Here is a 27,051-nt window from a genome sequence, read left to right on the forward strand (position 1 = left end):
ATGCGCGTTCAGTTAGAGACGCTGCCTGAACGGGACTCACGGCGAGCCCCGCTCTTGCACAGCACGCAGGTGAGCCCGATGTAACCGCAGGACCCGTCAGTATAGCACTACACGAAAGGCCCTGTGCCAGTTTTTAGTTTATACTTTTTTCAAAAAGCAGGAGTAATGGAAACTGAAAGATGGGAAATTTAGGCTAATTTAAGCAGAAATTTGTACTGTAAGGGTGGTTGGACACTGGAACAGGTTGCCTGCCCAGGGAGGCTGTGGATGCCCCAACCCTGATAGTGTTCAAATCCAGGTTGGATAAGGCCTTGAGCAACCTGATCTAGTGGGAGGTTGATCATAAGACATCAAGGTGTCACTGCCCACGGCACGGGAGTTTGGACTAAATGATCTTTCAGGTCCATTCTAACCCCTTAACATTCTCTGATTAAGCAGTACCTTTTTTTCCTGGTTCCAGCACACCCTGGAACAAAGTCAAATATGTGGACCCTTGGGTTTTTTTTTTTGGCGGGGGGTGGTATAAAAAACATCTTCAGACATAGCAGTGCATTTTTTTCTCACAGACGATTCCTATGTGCAAAAGGATGACTGAGTTCAGCATTTATGCATTACTCAGAACAGCTCAAGAATCTTAAAGCTTTTTTAAAAATTAATAAGTTGGAAAGCTTGGAAGTGCACTGCTATAAGTAAATTGCTTTTCTCCACCCAAATGCACAGTAATCTTGCAATACAAATCCACAGAAATAAGCTCATATTTCACACCAGACATGAGAAGTACATCAAGACAGTTGTAGATAAAACCATAATTGGTATAAAAATCTAAAGAGAATAAAACTCAAGCTGCACATTTATTGTTGTATTCTCCTACTTTGCAGATATCTCAACCAAATGAGTTTGACATCATGCTGGTAATACCTGTTGAAAGGCTTCAGCTGGATGAGTCTGATGACACGGGAGCCTATTATTACATAACATTCAAAAGAAATCCAAAAGAAAAGTATTTGTTGAAGTTTTTAGATGAAGATGGAAAATTATCAGCCTTTAAAATGCTTCAAGCACTTAGAGAAATTATTAAACAAGAAGTAAAAAACTTTAAAAGTAAGTACTGAGATAACAAGCTTCACCTAGGAGTGCTAAAAAACCAGTTACATTGTGCATATGCATTGCCCTCTTGTTAATAAAATGGGTTTTCCTCCCCGTCAACTGTCTTTTTCTGGCAATGGAGCTGTAACTCTTCCTGTCCCCAATATCTCAAGTTTGGTCTTGTGTTAAGAATCACAAATACATCAGAGCTAATCATATTACGTGATTAAGTCCACTATGCAATCCTCTTTCCGTATGAAAATAACAAATATTAAGGGTACTATTGTATGCTTGGTACTTCCTACATGATCTGTGTATTTTGCACCTATTCATCAAATGGCTCTTTGTACACAACAAAGAGCTTTCTTTTACATATTACCTAATATTTTATATCAATTGATACAGAAAATGTATCCCCTTATAGGGTTATTTTCCTCCAAAGCCTTCAGAAACATTGTGGCCAAATCTTTTCAGTGTGTATTTTCAACAGTGAAGCAGGTCACTGGAAAACATTACTGTATTTCTGATTCTTACACAGTAAATCAAACAAACACAGCAGTTCAAAAGTAGTGTTCCTTATTTCATAGAACTTATCAACAGGCCTTCTTAATGTTTTATTTAACATCCATATCCTGTAGGATAAAGAGCCAGTGATGGAACCCAGGTATGTCTTTTGATTGATTATGAATTCCTCATTTGTAAAAACCTCAACATTCTTCAAAAAAGGTTCCTTATATATGTGTGTGTATATATATACATATATCTAACATGAAAAATCACTCTTCTTTGTTATTAGATGTGGAAGTAACTGTGAAAAGGAAAAAGGCTGGAAGCCCTGCAATAACTCTTCAGATCAAAAATCCTCCATCAGAAATATCAGTGGACATCATCTTGACTCTGGAAGTCAAGCACAGCTGTCTGCCCAGCACACAGGACGGCCTCAAAATTGAACAGTGGCTGGGAACAAAAGTCAGGAGAGATTTCAAATCGAGATCAGTTTATTTAGTAGCCAAGCAAAACAAAAGAGAAAAGGTTCTAAGAGGTACCTCAAATATGGACAATAATAAGTCATGAAATATCTTCTCTACAATTTGATCACTTACAAGTGCTATAGAAAGGGTATCCAGATCTGTGCCTCTGAGGTACAGATCTTTATCTCATCCTGGATATATCCAGATCAAAGACAACTGAAATCCCTCTTTAAAACATCAGATTTGTGATACTGCTTGTCTTGTACGGAAACCTAAATACAAAACTGCTCTGGCAGGCTGTACACTATACATTCAAAAGAGCATTATATTAAATCTACTCCAGTCAGACACATGGATATGAACCTTCCCTATGCTCGCGCTGTACTTAACAGCACTATACACTCCTTTGTTTTGTAAAGAAAAAAAATAAATTAAAAGGCTTCTAAAAAGGCAGGGAACATCCCTGCACATGGGACTGCACCCAGAAATCAGATACTTCTGCAGGAAGCAAACTGTGTACTTTTCTATCAAGATACATTATTTCTCATTGAACTCTGGTATGGCTACAACGTTTTATTTTTGTTTCCTCCAGACCAAGCCTACATTAGTTTGCAGAAACATTCTGACTTGTCATTGCATTATGAGAACTGATGATTTTAGCAAAAACATTTCAGACAATCTGGTATTTTTTTAATTAGCATGCCTGTGTTATCAATGCCAAATAAATCATTACTGCTGTACTGGGCTATCTCTTTCTGGGCAAATTAAATGCAGAGTAACTGAGTCAAACAGGCAAGGCAAACAGTATAACACATGTAAGGAAGACAAAAATGATTGCTGGTGTTAAAAACAGGGTGTTGAGCTCTGTTAGCAATTATTTTCAGAAGCATGACCAGAAGAACAAAAATAAGTGCTTTAAAACAGCCACCATACTCAAGATAAACTCACAAGCCTGCTGCACAAAGAAAAACCAGAAAACACAGTAAGCATACAGAAATTCAAAGATCGTAGATTTCTATGAGTAGTGCAATTCCGCAAATCATGTTCAACAAATTCAGGAAAAATCAGAATTAAGCTTAATTTTGAAGTAAATCCAAATACTGTTATAAATTTAAAGCATCCATACAATTAACTATGTTCTATATTAATTATATTCTAATTGCCTTTGTGTACAGCTGCTGGGGAATTAAGGAAGAACTAACTACAGACACTGAATTATAATTTTTTTTTTTTACAGGGGTAAAGAAATTGCCAATATTTAAAATTAAGGCAATTGCAAAATGTCTCTTTTTTTTTTCTAGATACAGATGCCGATACTTAGTGCTGTGTAACAATTTAACAGTCTTGTGTTCAACTTTAGGAAACACATGGCGACTCTCCTTCTCACATATTGAGAAGGAAATGATGACGAACCATGGCCACTCAAAGACGTGTTGTGAATCTGATGGAACAAAGTGCTGTAGGTTGGTATTTCATATGAATATTTTACTTTAGGCCTGTGTGAGCCAGGCTAGTGCTGTCTAGCTCTGTTTCAGTTTAGTATTTAAGAATTTTATCTGAGAGTAATTACTCACAATAGGAAGCAAGAATAAGGCTTTTAGGTATAATAGTTCTATAGCAGTACGACAGTGCATGTACTCGTTTGAATGTCTGACTTGCATTTACTTAATGAAAGGTGGAAACAATCATAGTTGTTGGTTTACACTCTGAACTTGCCTTAGAACGCAAAAGATGCGACTTGTTAAATAATCTGTCCCAAGTTCAGTCCTGTTTATAAAAAACAGCATAAAAGAGTGATGACTCAGCTTTCTGAGCAACATTACACTTCATATCAAGGCAATTTCTAAAATGATGGTGAGAAAAGAACTGCTGAGTCAGATCAGGATGAATAAATGAGTTTTCACTTTATAAAAACTGTTCTCCAGATTTCTTCAAAGAGGAAGAACAAAACCCACATGAGGTACAAAACCTCCTTAATAAGTAAACTAAGAAGTTGTTTGCCAATTACATCTTGTACTGAATCAAGAATGTCACAACTAATGCATAATTCTTTATGTTTAAATATGTAAAATACATATTTAGAACTATGTAGAAGGTACCTAATAAATTCTTATTTATTTAACAGGAAAGGTTGTCTTAAGCTGCTGAAGTATCTTCTAGAGCAACTTAAAATGAAATATCCAAAAGAGCTGGAAAAATTCTGTTCATATCATGTCAAAACTGCTTTTTTCCACTCTTGTGTCATGTGGCCAAATGACACAGACTGGATTTTGGGAGATCTGGATCATTGCTTTCAGAAATGTCTGGGATATTTTGTGGAGTGCCTGCAAAAGTCTCAGCTGCCTCACTTTTTTATTCCGCAATACAACTTGCTCAGTCTGGAAGACAAAGCAAGCAATAATTTCCTTGCAAGACAGATAAGCCATCAACTGAACAACAGATTCCCAATATTTCAGGAGAGCTATTAAAATCACTGTTTACATTAGCTATCTAATAATGTAGATTTGCATATTTAGAACAAAAAGTTCTGTACCATAAGTTACTCTTCAGTAGACTGAAGGACAAGGCTCCCATGGGAGCCCAAACCCAGCTTTCAGCAAAAGAAAGCTCAGTGATTCAAGTTTGGACCCTTCTCCTAAGACCTGTTAAAGTTCTACCTTATGGATTAAGCCTGGCTCCAGCAGAAATTAGAAAGGACTCTTGAGATGATTGTATCAGACCATGTTTAATCCCTTTAATCCCTTTAACCCCTTTAATCCCTTTCCCCCTATGTAATTTTGGTTGAGGGAAATATTTAACCCATTGGGCAACGGTAGTAAAAACTTGTGTAATTCCCTAATTAACATAGCTCATCCTCTTCATTAACATGTCCGGCCCCAGATGCCTTTAAAATAGTGTTCTCGTGTTCAATAAATGATTCCAGTTCCCCCATACTGGGATCATGTCTAGCTTTTGTTTTTCAGACCGCCACTCCTGAGTGGATGAAGACCTGTTGCAGAGGATAATCACCAGCAACAGTAAATAGAGAGAGAATTTTGTATCAAAATAATATGAAGTTCCTGAAGCAACTTCCCTTTCTGAGTCTTCAGAATTGCTTTGGAATTGGGTCTTTTCATTGGACTTTGGGTAGGAAGCAATCACTATCTAATATGGTACAACCAAGTAAAAGTTACTGGGCCAATGAGTATTTGTATCATGAATCTTGTAGAAAGAAATGCATCTTTCAACCCCTATCAAAGAGGAAGACTCTTGATATGAAAGGTTATCAAAACCAAAATGCAGCATGAATCTGACAGTCTTGAAACTGGAATTCAGCTCTGTTTTTCTCATGTTAAAGAAATACCTGTTAGGGAAAAAAATTATATTTCCTACAACTAAAATTGTGCAGGTGAGATATACACAGCATTTGGGAACTACTGAGCTGCAAGTAAATATATACTTTGTGTCTCCTTAAAGAAGCCATGGCAAGTCTGTATTTTTAGCCTACTTTTTGAAGGCAAAATAACCTAGTGGCTTAAATAATGCCCAGATTTCACCTCAATTTTGAGCAAATAAAGAGGCAAGACCAAAAGAACATTTATAGAATAATTTTATTAAAATATTTTCATTTCACTAAATTCAGTTTATTAGTTTACTCATATGACACATAAACACAAGTTCAGACAAAGCATCAAATGAAGGAGTAACTTCTTCCCATATAAATTCCAAAGAGAGAAAATATGCCCCATTATCTGTACGAATCTGTGTGACAGAAACTGTAAATGTAAAATTTGAATCAACTTTATCTGAAGGAAATAAAAGCTGACCTTTAAGTGTATTTGTTGTTCCATGACTTTGTTAACATTGCTCTAGTAAACTCCGGTTTTCTTTAAACTAGAATATTACATCCATGAAAATAAGAGTAGAAGCTGTTTGCTTCCCAGTTAACCACAAACATGGACTTCTTGTCATGCTCACCTCCATCAGAAGAAAATGCAGACCTCTAAAAAAACCTTGAAAGTCTTAACAAAAATGACTTTTAATCTTAAGTTTTAAAGAAAACTTGCTTCAGCGAACATAAGTTACTACAAGATAGCAGTTTTCAAATAACTAAGTTATCCTTAGAAATACTTCTTTGTGCCAGTGGCAGATGCAGCATATCAAGGCAAAGGTATAGTATTTTGAAGCTACACTGACAAACATTGCTTACAATGACTAATTCAGTTCTCTGAAAATAAAAGGAAAAATTATCTTTCACATTCTTATATATCGATACTGCATTTAACTAAATCCTCCTCGAAACTAAATTAAATGGTTTATTTAAATGGAACAGGTACAGAAAACAACCAAATGAGAAATTAAACTTATAAATTCAAGCCCAGAGCTGCTAACATTAACTATAATAACTTTGTTTCAGTAGCTTCAAGGGATTACAGTTATTTTGAGAGCTTTCTCCAAGGTCTTTGTATATCTTTTTCTTTTCTGGTTTGAAATTGTTTGTACCTTTCTGCCATTGCAATAAGCTCGTCAGGAACTACCTGATAAGAAAGCAGCAGAAAAACAAGGTCAGTTTTAAATAAAGCTAAAATTTTAGACTCTGCTTTATAAAAATACTTATCTGGCTTCTGTCACTTTGCAGATTCTTTTCTGTAGAGATGCATAGAGAAATCTTTTTACATAAAATTGTACTGAAATATACCAAAAAATCATAGTGTCTCTGGATTTTCAATTATATATCTCTGCTTGTATGACCATATCTGATGACAACGTATAACCAGCTAATTACAACACTGCATTTCAGGGAGAAGTTTATCTTTCAGTGATAATGAACAGCTGGTAAAAACATTCAGTGCCACTAAAAGGTGATACCATACTATATACATCTATTTGAATGTTGATATTTTAAATTCTTTATGGAAGTTTTAAGAGACTCTAAAGAGAAACTTTGGGACTTCAAAGTGTTGCCACAGGAACAGTTCTCATGTGCGTATAACAAAGCTAAAAGACAAGAAAAGAAGGAGAAAGCAGTCAGTTCTCCCATCACTGGGAGGTTGCAAGAGCACCTTAGTAAGATCCACAGTGCTTTTTAGCGTGTTTGTAATTATATGGAAAAGAAGGTGAATAGTATCATCAACAAACTGTCACCTCAGAGTTACTCACGTTCATAAGGACTAAAGCCTGGTGTGAAAGATTACAAACAGACTTATTAGGCTGAGCGACAGTGACCACTGAATGAAAAAACCTACAGACCATTCTTTTGCTCATAGGAACAAAGGCAGTGTCCAACAAGCCTCCTAAAACCAGGTCAGGCACAATGCTGACATTAATGGGATGTATACTGCAAGAAGCATTATGGGTGACTGTAAGGTCAAGAGAGGTCTTGGATCATGAACCTATCAAAGCCAGTCTGCTTCAACAATCTGTGACAGCACGTAGCCATGCAGCAGGTGGAACTCGCCCAGCCCAGAATCAGTGTCCTGATTAGAGCAAAGAGCAGCGTGTGAACGTGGTATTAGTGTGAGTGCTCAGTCTGTGTGATTTGTCCCTCTGCCAGTGGCACAAATACAGTGCAAACAGTATAGTGCAAACAAATGTCAATACTTTTTACGTCTTCCTAAAAATGCCTAGACCTGGCGATGCTTGGACAGGAAGAAAATGCAGCCAGGACTAAGGGTCTGGTGGAGCAGGAAGATATATTCCTCTAGTTCCCATTTCTTTTGTCAGGCCTTATAATTCAGCAGTGCTTGCCATTTGCTATCAGCAACTTTTTCTTGAGCTGGCATGAGGGACAGCTCGCTAGTATATATTTTATGTGGTGAATTGCTCTCACTGGTAGACAGCTGCCCTGGCTGTCAGGAGTCTACAGAACATGATGCCTCTGGAACAGTCTGTTCTGCCTAAGTTTTAGAACATTATGTAAAAATAAAAGTGAAAAATGATGCACCTCCAGCTGAAAGTCACTACAGACTTCTATCACTGGAGATAGAAGTAATGAGACAAAGTTAGTTTTCAGTTGAAACACTGAATGATTTTCTTCCACAGTATCAGATCCTCTCCTACAGCTTGAAGCGTAATTTATTACAACTAAAATTGCAACAATTTCTTCCAAGAGTGGTTTTCGAGCAGGCAAGGGTGGGAAGAAGCAAGGATATGGGAACATAAAAATCTCAGTGAGGTAATATCCAGCTTCTAGTGGTTTGTTGGAATTTTTTCATGGACAATCTGTGTATCTGCTAAACATATAAGTCAGACAGGGTAGTTCAAGTGAGAAAACAGAAAAGCATAAAGATTCCATAATTTATATGGAACACTTTGCTTGGTATTACAGAGATAACTATTTTTCCACCTGTTTCCCTAACAAATCTGTCCATGCTTCCTAATAAGCTTTATATATAAAAGATCCCTGCAGCATGATACAGATACCTTTCTGTGGTACCTGTTTTTCTTTATATATTCTGTATATTCAAAATCATGGAGAACATATGCCTAACAAATACAGTTTACCTCTTTTGAAATTGAAGGATTGTGAACCTTCAGACCATGTTTTCAGTTGCTCTTCTTCCCTTTTACATGATGCTTTAAGACTGAAATAATGGTATTTTCATTGTCACGAGAAAAAAAAAACAAAAAGCAACAACCATCTTGTCTGTATGGATACTTCCCTAGCAGATGAAAGTAAGTTTGAGAATAATGCTGCAACTAAAAGTAACCCTTGAAAGCAAGGATTCATAGATCCTCTTTTCTCCTCTGAACTCAGACTGTTCCCAGTTGAATTATCACACATCAAACCCCCCCCCCCCAAACCAGTTTGGGAACTTCACAGTCTGCAGCTGGAGTCAAGGCTTGGAAGGTAGCGGTTCATGCAGAATACAAACCAAGGCACCTCTAATTTCCATTTAAGTAGCTTCAAAACATCATTACTGGTTTCACCTCTTACATTTTCTGAATAAAAATAAAACAAAACCCAAAAAACCCCACCTCAACCATAAACCTCAAATCTGCAACTTTAGAAATTATTAAGTGACAGTTGTTATTTTTTTTTCCTTTTCCTCCCTTAAAAGCATCCTACTAGGTTTGCAATAAAGTGACATAACATCTTTCAAAGAAGAGTTGTAAGCCAGAAGATTCAGATGAAGCTCTAACCCAGGCTTTAAAGTTTGAGTAAGAATGTCCACAGTAACAACCGCAAGTTCCAGGTAAAAGCCATTTAGTTTGTACTAATGCTCTCATCCATCCAAACAAAAAAAACCAACCAAACAAAATTTAAACTCAAGACAGGGCATGAACTGGGGATTTACCATAAATCAGGCAAAATACTGTTTCTTGTTACAGCAAGAAACAGCAGCACAATTGTCTTTGGTTTCTCAGATATGGTGTCAAGAAAAAAATACACTTCCTTAAAGAAAGAAATCACATTCCAGTCCTATTTCCCATACTATTTACAAGCATCAGTAAGAAAGACAGCTTGGAAAAGTACATGCAGGTACCAGAACTGTCAGATATAATAAACATACAGATAGCTGAGCTTCTTCTGATATAAATATTGTTAATATTTACACTGTTAAACAAGAACATTGGTACATGCATCCAGAAGTGAAATACAAATGGAATAAAACAGACCCTATTATTCTTCTGCAGACAATAGTAGTTGCAGACAACATAGGCAATGTGTGCCTATGTTAGTTACTTTTTCTTTGGACATGGAACGCTTTGCTTAAAGTTCACAGTTCTTTTCTGGGAATCATCCGTAAGGTAAAATACTTCTAAGGCTATCCAGGACAAGAGAGACTTCAATATCTATTTTTTTCCCCAAGACACTAGAAACATTCACCAAGAAAGGTCTAAATAGGCTTCATGACCTGCTTCAGGTGTTAATCTAGAACCACTATAAATCTTAGCCAGTAATATATTCTTACTTGGTTTGTTCTTTCCAGAATTTCAATCAGCTCAGAAGCAAACTTCCAGTCATTCTTCGTGACCAGCGTTACTGCCTCCCCAGTGCGTCTAGACAAGGAATGAAGTAACTGTTGATCTTCAAAACAACTGTTGTCAGGTTTTTCTACTGACCTATGCACTAATAAACTGTACTACAGGCAATATTACTGAGCTGGTAGATAAAAGTGGCTTGAATATTTAGTATGCACATGACAGAGAGCAACTTTTCAGGAAGATCAGAATACAGCAATTCTCCTGAAATGGAGCAAAGGCACAACTAATTCAGACTTTTAGATAATGAACCCAGCATAAAGACAATGTGTTTAAGTATGAAGAGACAGACATTTGTATCGTGATTAAAATAAACACATACATGAGAAAAATCACACTTGTACCAACCTAGAAATGCAGCATCCAAAAGTGCTAAAACCAAACTACGCCACCATGATAGACTGAAGACTTTGAATTTATAGATGTTTTTCCCCTAATATGCTGTCTAGAAAATTAAACAACTTAGCGGCTCATGAAGAGATAAACAAAGAAGCGACATTTCAGAATATCTATGCAGACATTGTTTTGAATTGTAATTCTTCCTCACATTTAAATCAGCTTTCAAACATCATTCAATAAGAGAAAAGTGTAAAACTTAGTTCAGTTAAATTAAAGGTAAACAATTTAAAAAGAAGGTAGTATGTTTCTAAACCATCCTTTGATAGACCGAAGTCTTAACTTCCCCACCCCACATCACTTCTAGCTCTAGAATTTGACAAGAATGCAGTGCATAAAACATAACAAAACATTGATAATACATTACTATTTTCTGGTAAACACTTACCCTGCTCTTCCAGTACGACCTACTCTGTGAACATATTCTTCAATGTTGCGAGGGAAATCGAAGTTAAAAACATGAGTAATATCATGCACATCAAGGCCACGGGACGCTAAGTCAGTAGCTACCAATATTTTAACTTTGCCTAAAATAAGTACAACAAAAAAAGAATGGGAATTTATGAAATAAACAGAAAACATAATTCTAAAATTCTAAAGCCTATTGCTTTTAATGTGCTTATTATTCTTAACACATAAAGGAAAAATATGTTCATTGCACGTCACACTGAGCTAGCTCTCAAGGTGGTAAGTAAGCACTCAGAATGTCATTTTACTATTATTTGCATTTCACAAGTAGAACAGCAGGGTGCAAAAGTAAGAAGCATGCCTCCTTATATGATATAATACAGCCTGTGAAAAGAACAGAAACTTCAACCACGATATTCTCAACTAACACTCTCGTCACAGAACTAGTCTTTTATTAGCAAGTGTTCACATAACTCCAAAGTATAACCCTACTGACATAATCTGGAGCAGAACTGTTTCACTGAAAGCACCCTCATCTGACACTTAAATTTTTACCATTCTGTAGACTTAACACAATACTGACTTTTCCAGAGATGTCAATAACAAAACAAACCTTAATTATAAACTATTAAACTCTTAGACATTCCAAATTTTATTGAAGAGCAGTCTCTTTTGTTTTCTGCTTTTTTGTTTGTCAAATTAATACACATAATTAAGAGCTCTTTAACATTTTAATTTTTATGGTACTAAAGAGACACAGCACTTACAAATAGACAAGCATCTGAACACAACAACCTTCAAAAGCCTGCCTAAACAAACCAGTACTTCAGTACAAACTCACCTTTCTTGAAGTCATCTAAAGCCTGTTCTCGATCACACTGTTCCCTGTCACCATGAAGTGACTGTACTGGAATTCCTTGGATACCAAAGTCGCTTGCTAAGTCATCAGCTCTAGGATGAAATAAAGCAATTATTCTTAAAAAAAAGAAAAAAGAAAATAGTGCAGTATCTAGATTTAGATCAAAAAGATAACGTGACAACAAAAGCTAACCGTGTGCCTAAGGACAAAACCATACCTAGGTCAGCTGACATTTATTATAAAACAGTATGAAAGCAAGACTATTTTCCACAGAAATGTTTACCCTTATTTATATATAAAAGAAATATTAGATTATTTTTGCACTGTTCACTCAAAAAGTTCAGGTATGGTACAATTACCACCCCCTACCAATCAGGTCTTATATGCACCAGCTGCGTATGAAAGTAAACAGGACATTGCATTCACGTATCCCCAAGAATCTTAACATATAACTTTAACTATGTGAAACTGAGACTTGCCACCACCACTAATGATGCTAAAAAATATACAGTCAGTATGAAGGAATAAATAAATAAAAACAGTACTACTACCAGCACATTGTGGACAAGAGCTCCTACATTTGGTAATTATGTGAACTAAGAAACTCCTAAGTATTTTTGTTAGGGAAAAATAAAAAAAAAGAACAGATGTGATACTGGGAAGTGATTACATACGTAAGCTTTTTTCCCACAAAAATGATGACCTTATCTTTTGGCTTCATAGACTCAATGAAGCCATACATGAAAGCTCTCTTTTCCTCCTCAGCGATAACGACAACTCTTTGTTCTACTGTATTTACTGCCTGTCAAACAGTAAAAAGGTATGTTAAGTAGAAACAGATTAGAACAATATTTTTTCTGTTAATTCCCATATTACGAAACTAATAAGAAGATACCATGAAAAACTATTTTAAACAGAAAGTATGTATCAGTTTGGAGTTCAAACAATGGAGATTTCTGGTCTCCTAGTTGCTTTAGGAAAATATTAAAATTTATCTTTAAGCAGTTTGCCAAACCATGTATCTGAAGAGATTTAAAGGGTACAGATTAGTGAAGTGAAATAAATAATTCTAGTAGTAGTGAAAATCAGATTGAAGTTCTTTAATTTGAGTATATTTTATGTGTATCCAAAGCAAGTCGGAACGGCGTCAGTCTTACCTGAAACTACAAGCCTTTTGAAGAAGATTCTGTAAATCTATCTGAAATTATTAGTTCTAATTATTCCAACAATAGTTCATTAATAAAATCTTTATCCTATCTGAAGGTTACCACAGAATGTCTAAGCTGTACCACGAGTACTATAAAGGTGTAGACATTCTCACAGCATAGTATCATGTTCTTGTGGCAAGAGTTGAAGAATCAATCAAGTACACCAAGATTCTCTTTCTGCATTGGAACTCTTCCCCCCAGATATCACCTCTTCAGTTAAGAGAAGGCCCCGTAAAAGGAGATGAATGAATTAGATAAGAGAGCTACAACAGCAGCTGATGTCTTTAAAATTTCTGTCTTCTGTCTTTGACAAAGATATGCCCTTTGATAAAAGTGTAGTTCTGAACAGAATAGATGAAAAGCACATTTTCCCTCCATTTCTACCTAAACGTGTACTGGATACTAAGTTTCCTCATTTGCCATCACTAAAAAAAGTGGAACTGAAAAGGAGAATTTCCTAAGATCTTGGGAACTACTGTTTCAGTAAATTCTGCTGGTATTGAAGCCAACTATACGTAGCTGCACAACAATGACAAGTATGCAACTACACCCACATTTTAGAAGTTTTGGACTTTAAAGACAGTTCTTACTCTAACACATATTTCCCTCTCCAGACAAGTGCCCTCCAGGAGTTTGGTACAGAGCTCCCACTCCCTTTGAGAAAGAAACAGTTAGGAAATACAGGTTTAGATAAGGATCTGTATGCATTAGAAGGAAAGCCTTCAGAAAGAAAACTAAGTAAGGTACAAGAACTTGATGAACAGAAGTGAAGGCTGCAAAAATAAGGGTTCATGCAGAAACACTTGGTAAAGCAAAGTACAACAAACACAATGTGATTGATACTTGTTGCTTTCATGTCTTCTACTGAAGAGCTAAGACTTCAAGATGATGTTATAGAAACATAAAGAACAAAGCTCTTTTATACTTCCTAAATTTTTAGTTGTTTCTAAACTTTTAAAGAAACTTTAAAATGCATGATTTTAAAAGTTACATGCATTTACTTACATACAGTTACAAGTAAAAGTTTTCCTAGTTTAACTGTAGGTTTACAAAAGCAAGGAAAAAAAACCAACAGGAAAACTTACTGCTAAGTCAAGAGTGCCAACATATACAATCATGGGATTTTTCAAGTAGGATTTTGCTAGGCGACGAACACCATCAGGCCAAGTAGCACTAAACAGGAAGTGAAGAGGAAAACAGACGTCAGAATAGTGTGCAAAATCTTCTCCAATTCATTAGTTTCACCAATTTCTTTCTTTTCTTTCTTATACACCAGTGAAACACTTAGGCGTGCAATTACAATGGTGAGCTTACATAATATTTAGAACTAATCTTAAGCTAAGAGTAAACAGCACCCAAGCTTGAAAGACAACTTTTTTGGTTAAAGGTACACACAACAGTTATGGAGCCTTTCTAATGAAGCCTAAGGTGAGTTTAGTAGTTCAACAACACCTAATAAGCAAGTTTCTAGTCGGTTTTCTCTCTAAAACCATAGCTCCAATGCAAAATACAGTAACAAAAATTATTGTTGGGATATTCTATTGTTAAGTTCCCAAAAGCTGCATAACTTCAAAATTAATCCAAGTACAGACTAGTACAGACACTGATCAGAAGGTCAGGAAACACATTTGGTCCCAGACAGAGAAGTGGAAGTTGGCACTTCAAACTGATATGGTAAATTCTAGCACTCCCAGGATACCTTCCTTTTTGGGAGACTTGATAGTCCTTACAGTTGAAGATTCATTTCTGATGTAAAACATCAGAAAAGGCAGTATAAAATGGAAAAAAAATCGTGAAATCACTCATTAGGACTGACTAGACAGAATTAGAAAGTAAACTAGTAAAAGTTTTAATGAACTGACATCTTTGTTTTGCAATTAACTTGTTCAATAACCTTATGTTTACAGTGTTCAAGTACTGAGCACCATTATGTTTAGATACCTCGTCATAACAGTTTGTCTGTCAGGCCGCACATCTATTAGGATCTTCATTATCTGAGGTTCAAATCCCATGTCCAACATTCTGTCAGCCTCATCTAAAACCTGCTCAGAAACAAGGTGATTTATTCTGCCTGGCTCCTTAGATAAGGTTTTCAGCAAGACATTACACAGCAGATTATTTTAATGGTAACAGTTTTAATTGCAGAATCCACTCCATAACTTACAGCAAAACCTGTTCAACTTGTTTTACCTCTTCAATTTCTTTGACACTTTTTCTTTGAGTAATACAAATGAAAAAGGAAATCCACAGCATCTTTAAAAGCACAAACTCAACGAAGATAAAACAATCATTTCTTTTAACAGTAATTTGCTGCATGCCTAAAACTAAGCACAGAATTAAAAAAACCCAACAAAAATCATAACTAACCAAACCCAGAGGGAGACAACCCTCACTATACACTTTCGATAAGAAATTTTTGGTAATTTAAAGGGGAAATCTCATTTCTATCTCATCAGAGATCTCATACAGGATCAAAATATGTTATCAATTTAGTTCCTCATTAGAAGTAGGAAAAAAGCCAGAGCATAAATTCTGGCTCACACTAGGACAACACTCTGCAGAACTCCCAGAGCTCAAGCTTGTTTCATCTGGTAGAAAAAAAACAGAAAAATACAAGTGAGCTGGAGGACTGAATACAACTCTTTGGAACTAATTTTTTTTCTAATATACAAGCATCCTTGTGAATTATTTCAGTTTCACACAAAGGAAGAAGACTGGCATCTAAGACTCATTTATCTCCTTTGATTTACACAAACTCTAGTTGAAAATTAAAGTTATATGAATTGTGCTTTTAAGTATTGACATTTTCTAGTCACTTATGTGGAAACAGAAGACTTTGATGATAATCCCTTTCTACTCTCCCAATTTTGCTATTCCATTATTTTCTGATATTTTTTATATAAAAGGTTTTTAGTACATTATTTATGTAAATCTCTGAAATAATAACAAATCATCAACTGAGAGACAGAAGACAAGAATTCTATTTTTTGATTTAATCCTCTTTACTTTCAGAGGGTTCATAGAGATTTCATTAACCACATGGATTCTAATACAATGGCAAGGCTGAAACATCACTAATTTTATATACAGAGTTGGCTACCATGCCCTTTTCAGCAGTAGAAGCCTTCTGTGCTATTAAGCACACTGGTACTTCGCTGGAAAGGGAAAAGAAAGCACCTAAGTATGTCTATTAGATGGATCAGAGTAGCTGAAGTCTACTTTCCTTATTTCAGATAGCTGTCTAATAAAGATGAAAGGCTGTAATAAATAAGTAGTTAGTAGCAGTAATTTTTTCAAATGTCTCATAGCCAGGTTCTGTTTTACAAGCTGGATGTCTCCCAAATAACACAATCTTAGGTTTCTTATTATCTACACTATTTACTTGTTTGTTAATATTGTTCATTTCAGTTCTATTTCTTGGCAAGAAATTCTTACAAGCCAGTTCATCATGTGAAAATTATTTTCTTTCCTCTGTTTTCAATTAAGTTATTGGTAAGTTTTACATTATTTTTTTTTATTTGAAGAATAAAAGGACTACTCCAATCTACCTTCTATATCCTACTTCATGAATTATATATATTTTTATTATACTCTTTCTCCTAAACGCTTCCTAATTATTCAAGTACAATTCCAATTTCCTTACTTCTGCTTTATGAGACTAAGTTCCTAAGAAATAAGCACTCAGACTACTGATGAATGAATATTGATTTACACTGAACACAGCAAAACACAAAGCAATCTTCAAGTGACATGTATCATAAACAATCAAAAGGCTGCTGTTTTTCATGATTTCAGAAGTAAGACTGGGAAATTCTATTTTGAATAAATGGCTTCCTAAAAATCTGAACCAAGACTGCAATCAACCTGATGGTTCTGTCAGGCAAGAAGAGAACTTCCTACCTCCAATTCAGCTTGTATACAGTATCTATTTAGACATAATTAGCAGTTTGCTTTTTTGTTTTTCTGAGGGTTTTTTTTGGGCAGGGTTTCTTTTGTTTGGTTGCTTTTTCTTTAACAAGTAAATGTATCCCAGCATTTGATCTTGGAAGTCCTTTGGGAAGCAATTGTATCATACTAGCAAGTAATACTCAGTGCACTTTGGGAGCCTTCACAAGCCTCATCTTTAAATGAAAACTGTAAATGAAGCTCTTCAATGAAGAATGTTCTTCATCCAAGCTGTTAAAGTTGAAATCTAATGCCCCTTTGTTTTCTTTGAAATAAGGCTGCAAGATTAAATTATATGTTGGCTGAAAACTGACAATGAAGCTCCGCAAACAGAAATTATCTTATATATTAAACAGTACAAGAAGCTACAAGGAAAAGCACAGTAACATTAAAAAAGATGGAATTTTGGAAGTCAAACTTTTCACATGATACCTAAAGAAGTACAGCATTTCCATAAAACTCTGAGGCATGAGACATTAACCATATCATATAACAAGATCCTTGCACTGGTTTCAATCTTCTGAAAACATTTAACTGCTCGTGGTACAACAATAAATGTCTTTCCTTCTGCTTTACATCATCATATTTTTCAATTCGATAGTTAATTCTTTTTAGCTATATCATACTATAGCATATCCTGCACATACTGAATCATCTCATTTTAGTTCATTACACATTGCTTTACAAAGCAGTGTGTGCTTGTAGTATGATCATAAAGATCATACTACAAAAAGATTATTAATGATCCTATAGTTCTCAGGTTTTCAGGCCTATTTTCCTCCTGCTGAGCATTTACATGTTACTCTTCCACAAGAGGCTACCGTCTTGTCTTCCAACAATAATATTTTTTTCCAGATGGTCAAATTTCTAATAATGCTATACCACTGCTGGCCTTGACAGTAAGCTCACAACTGTTACCTAGAAGATAACTTGCTGGGTTATACCTGGAGATAACTTGCTACAGCATAGTAGTATTTAACTCTCAGAGGGGAGTGGACAGAAAGCAGGGCCAAATTGTCAAAAGAGGCAACAACTCACCAGTTAAACGGAGAAGTTAGAAATAATCTGAATAAATTGAAGTATTTCACAAATAGCAATGGTTTTATGTGTCCAGCACAGCAAAAGGCAAGAATGAAATGAAGACACACGGATTCATATATGTTTACACAGCTATTTTTCCACTGAGATTAAAAGAAAGCCAGCTCCCTGACATTTAAAGATCTGTGTGTGATTCTGTTGTTTACTGCACAAGTTCTAATAAGAACCTGAGTCACGATTAACCTTTAAAAAGAAAAGGAAAAGACAACTTCGGAAAGGCATTTCATCCGTTAGTAACTAATCCTGACAAAACAAACTTTAGAACACCAAACATTACCGAAATAACAATTTAGCATCTTTAAAATGCGTACTGTACTTGAAGGCTATTTTGTTTTTTCTAGAGAACATTGCAGAATATCTGCAATGCAATTATGGTTAAGTATGAATCATTCCTCTGACACCAATGTCAATGTTAAGTTCTAATTAAGACTTTAGAACTTTAAAGAAAACTCCGTTAAATCTTAAGTTCAAACTGAGTCGACCATTTTCCAACTGGTGCATTACTCATTCCATATCAGCTACTTGCCAAGTATGTTATGCTCTTCAAATTTATGAAGTTGTTCATTTGAAGATCATTGAGTCTGCCTGGAGTAGCAATAACAATATCCACACCTTTGGTAACCACGTCTATCTGTCCCTTTCGGTCCCCACCGCCATATATGCAAATACTGTAAAATAAAATGTTTTAGAAGTAATTTATTAAGTCTCAACTAAAATCAATAATTTTCATATAAATGCCAACATATTGCTTCATTTTAAAAAGTATTACCTGGTTCTAACTAGAGGAAGGAATACAGTAAGTGTGACTGACAGTCACAATAATTAATGAAATTAGCACTGAATGACACTCCCTCAACAGTTCACCAATACTCTTCTGCTGAAACTGCAGTGAAAACAATCATTAAAGGAAGGAAGACAGCTATTAAGCTTGAGTATGTTTTGGGTTGTTGTGAGATACTGGATCCGAATCTCACTGAATTATTGATATGGGCTGGAACCAACTCACAGTGAGTGTGTGTGGGGAAGGGCTGGGCCTGGACCTGCAGGTACATGGTAAGGTCTGCCTTATCTCTTAAGGCTTGCTGAGAGCATATAGCCTGCAGCTAAGAGGGCTGCATCCCTGAGAGCACATGGCAGAGCTGAAGGCTTTGTAGCCGAGCTGTCAGTCAAGGCAGACCTGCCTGGTAGCCCACCCACAGCACACCCCTGCAGCCTGTGACTGCTACAGCACAGCTCACTCTGGCCTGAAGGCACTGACTGGATATCCTGCCCGGGAGGGAAAACTGAACTCTATAAAGAGTCCATGTGTGCTCTCTCTCTCTCTCTCTCTTTACTCCTGCAGCCTGCACCATGTGAATTATTGAATCTTGTCAGTAACCATTTTTCCTTTCCTCTCTCGTTCTCTCTTTCTTTACCCTTTTAATCCGTTTTCTTCTTTTACTCTTTTCCTTCTCTTGTGGGTAACTTAAAACCAATGAATTGTGTTTTACTAAAACACAGTGTTATACTGATTGTTTGCAGTGGGTGTTTTCTGTGAACTGAGTTTTTGTGGTGGGTGTTTTAGCAAAATGGTTGTATTTTACTCCCCAGAAAAACTTTTGCCAAAATACCATATTTTTCTCACTAAATTAAAAGAATTTCTCTTAGAGAACAGCGTGTGACTCTTTCTCCAGATGCGAATTCAAGGTTAAAACAAACCAAAAGGCTTTTAAAAAGTCTCAAACAAAATGTAACTGTGCTGGGCAGCTTATGGTTTAAAATCTGGAGTGTAACAGTTGTTCTGAAAATATTTACACAAAAAACAGATGAAGGTGTATGAAAGGATTTTCTAAACAGTACAATCAAAAGTCAGGTGTTTTGCTGTTAAGTGAAGATAAGACTTATTCCGAATGCTATACAAAGTTAACTAGATACACTAGAGAGTTAGGCTGTTACTCAGAAGAAACACAAAAAGGCTAGAGAAATGGACTGATAGAAATCCCACAAAGGTTACACAAAAACAAGGATGGAACTATCCCATGACTGAGGGCCACCATGCTAGAAGATGGTTTTGCAGAGAAGACCTGGGTGGGCAAGAAACTAAACATTATTCAGCAGTGTAACCCCACAGAAAAGAAAGCCAGCTGTATACTATGGAGAAGGTAGCCAGCAGAACTCATGACTAGAGCTCATTATTCCCCTTTATCCAGTACTTGTGACATCACACTTCAAGCACAATATCCAGTTTTAGTACCCCCTGCCTCTATTACAAGACAAGCATATTCCTTCTGGAACAAGTCCAGTAAGCAGCTACCAAGATGGTCAAGAAGATGAACATGACATGACATGACAAGCAATGCATGAGAAACTGGTACCCACGCTTGTTCATCCTGAAGAGGAGAAGGATCAGGGAGATCTTACTGCTGTCTACAATGCAATTATTTTACTAAGTGAATTAAATTACAAGTGGTAGGACAAAAAAAAAAAAAAAACCTTACAAAAAAGCCACTTAACAAGCAAGTGAGAAACAAGCTTACCTTTTAATTCCTTTGTATGCATACTTCGAACACTCTGCCTCCACTTGAAGTGCCAATTCTCGAGTGGGAGCAAGGACTAACATTCCTGGCCCCTCGCGCTGATCTCTGCATCTACAAACAAAGCACATATAGAATGTGGATATACAAGGATAGGCAAAGTCCATCACATCTGACGTCAAACATTTATATACTGTCCAAAACTTCCTCGGTACACCGCTGCTAGCAGAATCTATGGTGACAAATTTGGGACTTATTCCACCAGGTTTATATTTTTTTCCAATTTATGATTTTTATTTCTTTACTAGAAAATCATTGCATAGGGGGTGGGTGTGGGGAGAAGTATATGCAGCTAAACAAGTCAGACATTTGAGCAGTCCTTACATTGGTTGTGAAGTCAAGTGAATGAATCCAGGCATTAGGTATGCTAATGTCTTCCCAGTACCAGTCTGTGCTATACCAATAAGATCAATTCCCTGGAGTATGATCGGCCATGCCTGTGACTAACATAAAATAAAAAATACTCAAATGTACTTTTTACTTTTCTCTTAAGCTTCAGTTGAAAAGTCATCAAAATTGAAGACATACCTGAATTGGTGTAGGCTTTTGAAAACCAACTTTTCTTATATTAGTCATAATATCAGGATAGTGCTCAAATGCATCTTCAAATTTACAAACAGGATTGGGAATGCAGCGCTTTTCACCTTCTTTTAAGTCATCACAAGTTATATTATTATTTTCTTTTCTGTATAGAATTAAAGCAGTGCAATTTCTTTAAAGTCTCATAATCTGAAAAAGTAGAGCTAACACAAAAGATTGCCCTTCTTAACTTTTTTTAAATTCCTGGAACAACAAAAACCAATTTCAGGCTCTTGAATGGGTGAATTATTCTTTTAATTCTTAAGAAAGTCTTACTACACAAACACTTCTCCTGCAGGCATCAATTACCACTCTTTCTTAAGAATTAACATGAACTGTAGTCCTGCCACATCAGACTACAAGTATACTCTATTACAAATTAAGTAACTGTGATGAGTTTTTAAACCTAAAGACAACCCAGAACTCAGAGGAATGGACTGGCCTTCTTAGTCAGAATCCTATATTCTGACAAAAACCTTCCCCAGATATTTGCAGAGCAGCTCCCTGGATACTCTGCAGAACACAAACAGAACAATTTAGGAAAAAAGTGATCAGCAAGATAAGCTCAAAAAAACCCCCCAAACAAAACAAAACCCAAAGCACAACACAAATAAAAAACTACATTTAAAACTGATCTTCCAAGGCTCCCCCCAATTAAGAGATATTAATATGCATAAACATATTAATTTCAGTCTTGTACTCTTCTGCAGATTCCATTCAGTAAAAAGTTTTTTCTTCAAGTGGGGTGTAACCTAGGAAAAGAATGGGCAATTCAACTTCCCCTCATGATTATGGAATTAGTTTTTTTCAATTACTGTCTTTTTTTCCTTAAAGCAAACAGACTGGATGAAACAGAAAAAATATTCCTTTAGCACACAGGTGCTATTCCTCAATATATGTTCTGAACCTATGGAACAATGTTCTTTAATTCTGACTAGTTCTAACAGTAACATATACATATACTTTAAGTATCAGTTCCATGCTTTGCTCCCTGTGGCAGTTTCTCTGGCATGCAAGAAAAAAAAGAAGACACCTTGCAAAAAGGAAAGTAGTAAAAAGTTAACACTTCAATAATGTTCACCAACTTCATCAGAACTACTGAAAAGGGTTGAAACTATTACCAAGGCCTGAACTGAATCACTTGAAACAGATGATCTGTTTTCCTTGCAAAGTACTGATGGAGATTGTTGGATCAAAGCGAATGGATACAGTCAACTGAAACATGTACTGACCTGGATGTACTTGTAAAGACAAGATAGAAAGAAAGGAAGACAACAGTAATAGAAGTTGGAATTTTGTTTTGAAGATGGTATTTGACTAAAATATATCTGGTAAAAATGGCAGCCAGGAGGTATTAAACATGGGAATAATCCTATTTGGAAGGACCTAGAAAATATGAACATGTTGTCTCCATGAGAGGCAAAGAAACAGTCAGAAGCCAAGTGAAATGTCTTGAGATTTTTCTGTTCTGAAATTTAACTAGATCAAACACTTTTAGAGAAGCAGATAATACCTAATTTTCCAAGCAACTAATAGTAACTCATCTGCTAGTTATTGTTTCATTCCAAGAAAGACTTCTTAAGAAGATCCCAACATTAATGCTTCTGTCTCAGCATTTCATCTCCTACTTTCTAGGTTTTATACCTTAAAAGCAATTTTTGCCAGGCAGATGACTCCCTAAAGAAGTGATCTTACCGCCACAGTTTCACTTCTTCTTGTGACATAGATGCGGTCCTTGATGATTCTTTGTAGAAGTTTTTCTCAATTGGAGGCAAGTCTTCAACAATCAGAAAAATGAACTTGAATCAGCAAGAAGTAATACAGATTCAGTGCTAAAGCTTAAGATGGAAATTCCCAAACCCCGACAGTGCCTTAAGCTAGGAGACTAGTTAAGTGATAAAGACTATTGTTGCTCATATAAAAGATGAAGATTGAGACAAACACTTCAGTATCTGCAAAAGAGCCATCTCCACACATTTCAAGTTCTAAAATAGTTTCTACTAACACATATAGTCTAATATTTAACAATTCTCAGATTTTTTTTTCTGTGGTCACATATCAAATAACATTATTTTCAAGGGGTGAAGTCAAAATGCCAATTGAGTATCAGGTTTAAGTCTTCCACGACAATCACAGTGTTCTCCATGACCACACTGAGAAGCGCTAAAATGATCACTTCACTGCAAATGCTTAACTAGTTTGGACAGTGAAAGATTCAGTTATCTCAAAGCAAGAATTAAAAACACGTAAGCATTCAACAGATTTATCACATAAAGACAAGTATCACACAAACAAAATTTATAACTAACCTGCCCACTTCATAGCTTCATATTTGGCTCTGTTTTCTCGAAGAGAGTCCCAGTCAATCACTGATTTCTTTGGGTTATTTTCAGGCTTGAAAACATCTAAGATTTTTCCTGCAAAGTTAGTACCAAAATGATGCTGTTTGCTGGAATCTGTTGCAGTGTGTGGGAGAAATCTCTCCCCTTATTTTCTTTTTCTACAGTAAGTCCTCATATATTTTGAATAGGCATGAAATATATAACTACAAAATTCTTTCCTAGGTCTCTGCCCTGAAATATTGCTCAAACCTGTACAAATTCAGTTCTGATAAAAAAAGGGAAACATTTCAACCTCTTTAGCTACTTAAATAATGTAATGACAGGTTTTGAAATGTTGCTCCTCCAGCTATAAGTAAGCCTTGTTGTGCAGCAGGCTTTTGAAAAACTTCTGAATCCAGTAGATGATATGCAGACAGAAAGCTTTAAGAGCTACAAGAGCAAAGTTTACTTCAAAAACATCCAACACCACCACAATAAAGTCTGAGTCTAGTTATATTCTGTACTTCTTCTTTGATGAAGCAAGTCAGAAAGTAAGGTTTTACACTGAAGATATAAATGGCAACACAACCATGTGGAAAATCAGTGGAAAAGCAGGAAATACAGGGAAAACACAGTCACACATACTAAAGAAGTCTTAACTATTTCTAGTCTTGAAACACACTCATCCACCTTCTGAGGCACTTCTCAAAACAAAACAGAGAACTACCCCATTCCTTATTCTAATGCTGGAATACAGCCCTTGGATAACTTCTCCCTCATCAGTTCCTCAGATCAACAAATATGGATGGTGTTTGCCTGTGCAAAAATTGTTGGGAACACATACAAGACATACCAATAATATAAGCAGCATCTCAACATACAATAATTATTTATATATCCACATAACAGACAAAGTTAACACAAGAAAACCCAGTAAAGCCAGGCATGAAGTGCAACATCAAATCTTAAACATTAACTTCCCATGAAAGCAGTAAGATGTCAGCACTGCCTATGCTATGATCAGCACTTTACAGACTACCATTACAAATGTTTACTGAATTTTAATATCCCACAGATACTACATTAAAGCTCACACTAGAACCAATACAGGTATTTTGAAGGAATCAGACTGATAACGCAAGAAACCAAGTGGTATAACATTCTGCATCCATTAAAATTGTGGAAAACATACAGGAACAGATTTTCATAGAAGCCTGGCATTTGGGGTGAGAGGAGGGGAAAACTGACCATAGCTGAGAAAGATGGATGTCTAGGTATTTCTGTTTTAAGGAGGTATACCTCTGTCCCAGAAAAAGGTAAAAGTTAATTCACTTGGTAAAATACTAATAATATAAAAACATCCACCAAACTACAAAATATATAGAAAGACAATCCACAGTATTTTTCCCCCCAAAACTGCATTTCTTGCCTTTCTCAGTCCAAGCTCTGTTGTTCTGGCCAGAACTTATAACAGCATTGTCAATCAACATCTTGGCTTTGTTTTGCACATCAAGACTGCCAAAAATCTTTACTTCAGCTCCATAGGTTCCTCTTGTAACCTGTGTTCACAAAACATTACTGAGGTTTTTTAATACTGCAAAGACTATATAAGAACATATACTGAAACAAGTATTTTACCCTTTTTTACCTCAAATTTAAATTCTCCTCCCAAGAAAAGGCCCCTTATTCCCTTTTCTAAAAGAAAAGGAAATAAATGCATACTTAAGGAAAAAAAAGAACAACTAATAATCTTTTCCTATTTTCACATACCATTCAAATTGCACTCTCAACTCCACTTCCTTTTTACCAATTCTTGTAAAACAGTGGAATTATTAAGCTACTGAAACATCCTTCAGCTTCCTTCAATAACTGGTTTACATGGAAACAAAACCAAGTATGTTCCCAACAGAGCCCAGGTCTTGATGACACATAGCACAGGGTACCTTTATCCTGGAACCTGAAGAATCCTCAAGTTCTTTAATTTTAGTTCCGCCCCTACCTGTTATAAAGACACACATCAGGCATTACAGAGATTTAGGACAAACTGCCAAAAATTACACATTAAGTATTTTGGTTGTGACCAAAACCCAAGACCTTTATAGGTGCATGAATCTACAGAGAAAAGAACTTTTGACACCAAACTGATGGAACATGTAGGTAACTTTTCCTGTCAGTTAACCAAACACAAGGTGTTTGTGTAGAAGAAGGCTCCTCAGTTGAAGAGATGGAGCAGTTAAACTAACTCAAAAGACTGCCACCCATCCTCCATATGACTAGAGAGTGGCTTCAGCCCACTTGCAGACTGCTGGTCACGAGAAACAGACGTCAAACCAACTACTCTAGGGAGGAAAAGTTTCCCTGGTGCGTGGGAGAAACCCTGCCAAAGCACCCTGCCGTGGGTGGGGCCCTTCCACGACTGGAGCTACGGAAGGCAGGCGTGCCCTCCCTCGGGACACAGAGGTGCTCTCCTCCTCCCCACTCCCTGACAGCAGCGGCCCAAGCACCCGGGGCGCAGGGGCGTACTCGTCATTACCTATGAGAGCCCCGACCAGGGCGCTGTCGAGGTGGAAGCACAGGGGCGCCTCGGTGCCCCGAGCCCGGCCGGGGCAGCTGGGGGCCTCCATTGCCCGCGCCGCCCGCCCCGGGCCGCCGGAACCCGTCACCACCTCGCGGCTCCCACTCCTCCCCTGCGGGGCCGCCCGCGCCCCTCCCCTGCCGCCCGCAGCCCCTCCGTCCCCGTCGCCCTCGGCGGGGGCGCGGCCCCGCGGAGGGGTGCCCGGCGGGCGGCACTGTGGGCCGGCGGCAGCGGCGGCCCGGGGGGCGGGGCACAGCCCGCTCTTCCTCGGGGCCCGAGTCCCAGTCGGACATGGCGACCGCCCCCCACCCTACGCCGCTCACGCGGCGGAATTTGGCGCGCCTCAGCCCCGGGGCGCGCTGATTGGCCGGGTCGGGCCGCTAAGCTGTGATTGGCTGGCTCCGCGCGGGTGGGCGGGTCTATGGCCGTCCCTCAAATTTTTCACGGAGTCACAAAATCCCGGGATCAATCAAGTTGGAAAAGTCGTCTGTGATCGTCGAGTCCAACCTGTGACCGAACACCACCATGTTAACTAGACTATGACACTAAGTGCTATGTCCGGTCTTTCCTTAAACATCTGCAGGGATGGTGACTCCACCACCTCCCTGGGCAGCCTATTCCAATGTCTAATCAGTTGTTTTTTAGGCAGGATCCTGTGCTTCTATTGTACGGAGCTGAACAGGAACATTTAGCTATGTGTCTTTAAGGATGCACATCACTGCCTGTGCCTGGCATGGCAATGTGCTGAGTAACCCAACAGGAAAGACTTCTCACTGCAGTCTTCTGACCCTTCCCTACTATCTCTGTGCCCACACGAAGCAAGGCTGCCTCATTTAACACAAGAAGAGCATGCATACATTTGCCTTTTTTCCTGACCTGTGTTTATTCTGAAGGAGAGCTTGGTGGTGTTCACATAACCTGTGGGTACAAATGGCTGACACGGAAATCTTTCTGGCAACTGCATCTTTAAATTTCAGTACCTAAGGTTCCATTCAGCAGAGAGGCAGGAGATCACCTGTACTTGGAGATGTCTGGCTCTGATTTTGAAGCTTCCGTAGAGGCAGTAA

The 27,051-nt window shown here is 37.2% G+C and overlaps 2 protein-coding genes across 2 annotated transcripts; one reads left to right on the top strand and one right to left on the bottom strand.

Annotated features, from left to right (window-relative positions):
- On the top strand, window positions 1-4,663 carry CGAS (cyclic GMP-AMP synthase). The gene is made up of 5 exons (XM_029962832.1): window positions 1-69; window positions 879-1,101; window positions 1,883-2,128; window positions 3,418-3,520; window positions 4,183-4,663. Exons 1-5 carry the CDS (start codon window positions 1-3, stop codon window positions 4,523-4,525), a joined length of 984 nt encoding a protein of 327 aa, XP_029818692.1. The 3' UTR covers window positions 4,526-4,663.
- A 992-nt stretch (window positions 4,664-5,655) lies between these two features.
- Window positions 5,656-26,054, bottom strand: DDX43 (DEAD-box helicase 43). The gene is made up of 16 exons (XM_029962833.1): window positions 25,943-26,054; window positions 25,353-25,408; window positions 24,827-24,968; window positions 23,398-23,505; window positions 22,784-22,865; window positions 21,038-21,194; window positions 20,834-20,952; window positions 20,453-20,563; window positions 18,463-18,604; window positions 14,835-14,935; window positions 13,979-14,066; window positions 12,360-12,487; window positions 11,668-11,777; window positions 10,807-10,945; window positions 9,953-10,040; window positions 5,656-6,574 (listed from the first exon to the last, which is right to left on the bottom strand). The coding sequence occupies exons 1-16, from the start codon at window positions 26,031-26,033 to the stop codon at window positions 6,473-6,475; spliced, it is 1,764 nt and encodes a 587-aa protein (XP_029818693.1). The 5' UTR covers window positions 26,034-26,054; the 3' UTR covers window positions 5,656-6,472.
- Window positions 26,055-27,051: the final 997 nt, after the last annotated feature.

The sequence above is a fragment of the Manacus vitellinus genome, unplaced genomic scaffold (assembly GCF_001715985.3).
Source record: "Manacus vitellinus isolate BGI_N305 unplaced genomic scaffold, ASM171598v3 scaffold_4_pilon, whole genome shotgun sequence".
Lineage (NCBI taxonomy): Eukaryota > Metazoa > Chordata > Aves > Passeriformes > Pipridae > Manacus > Manacus vitellinus.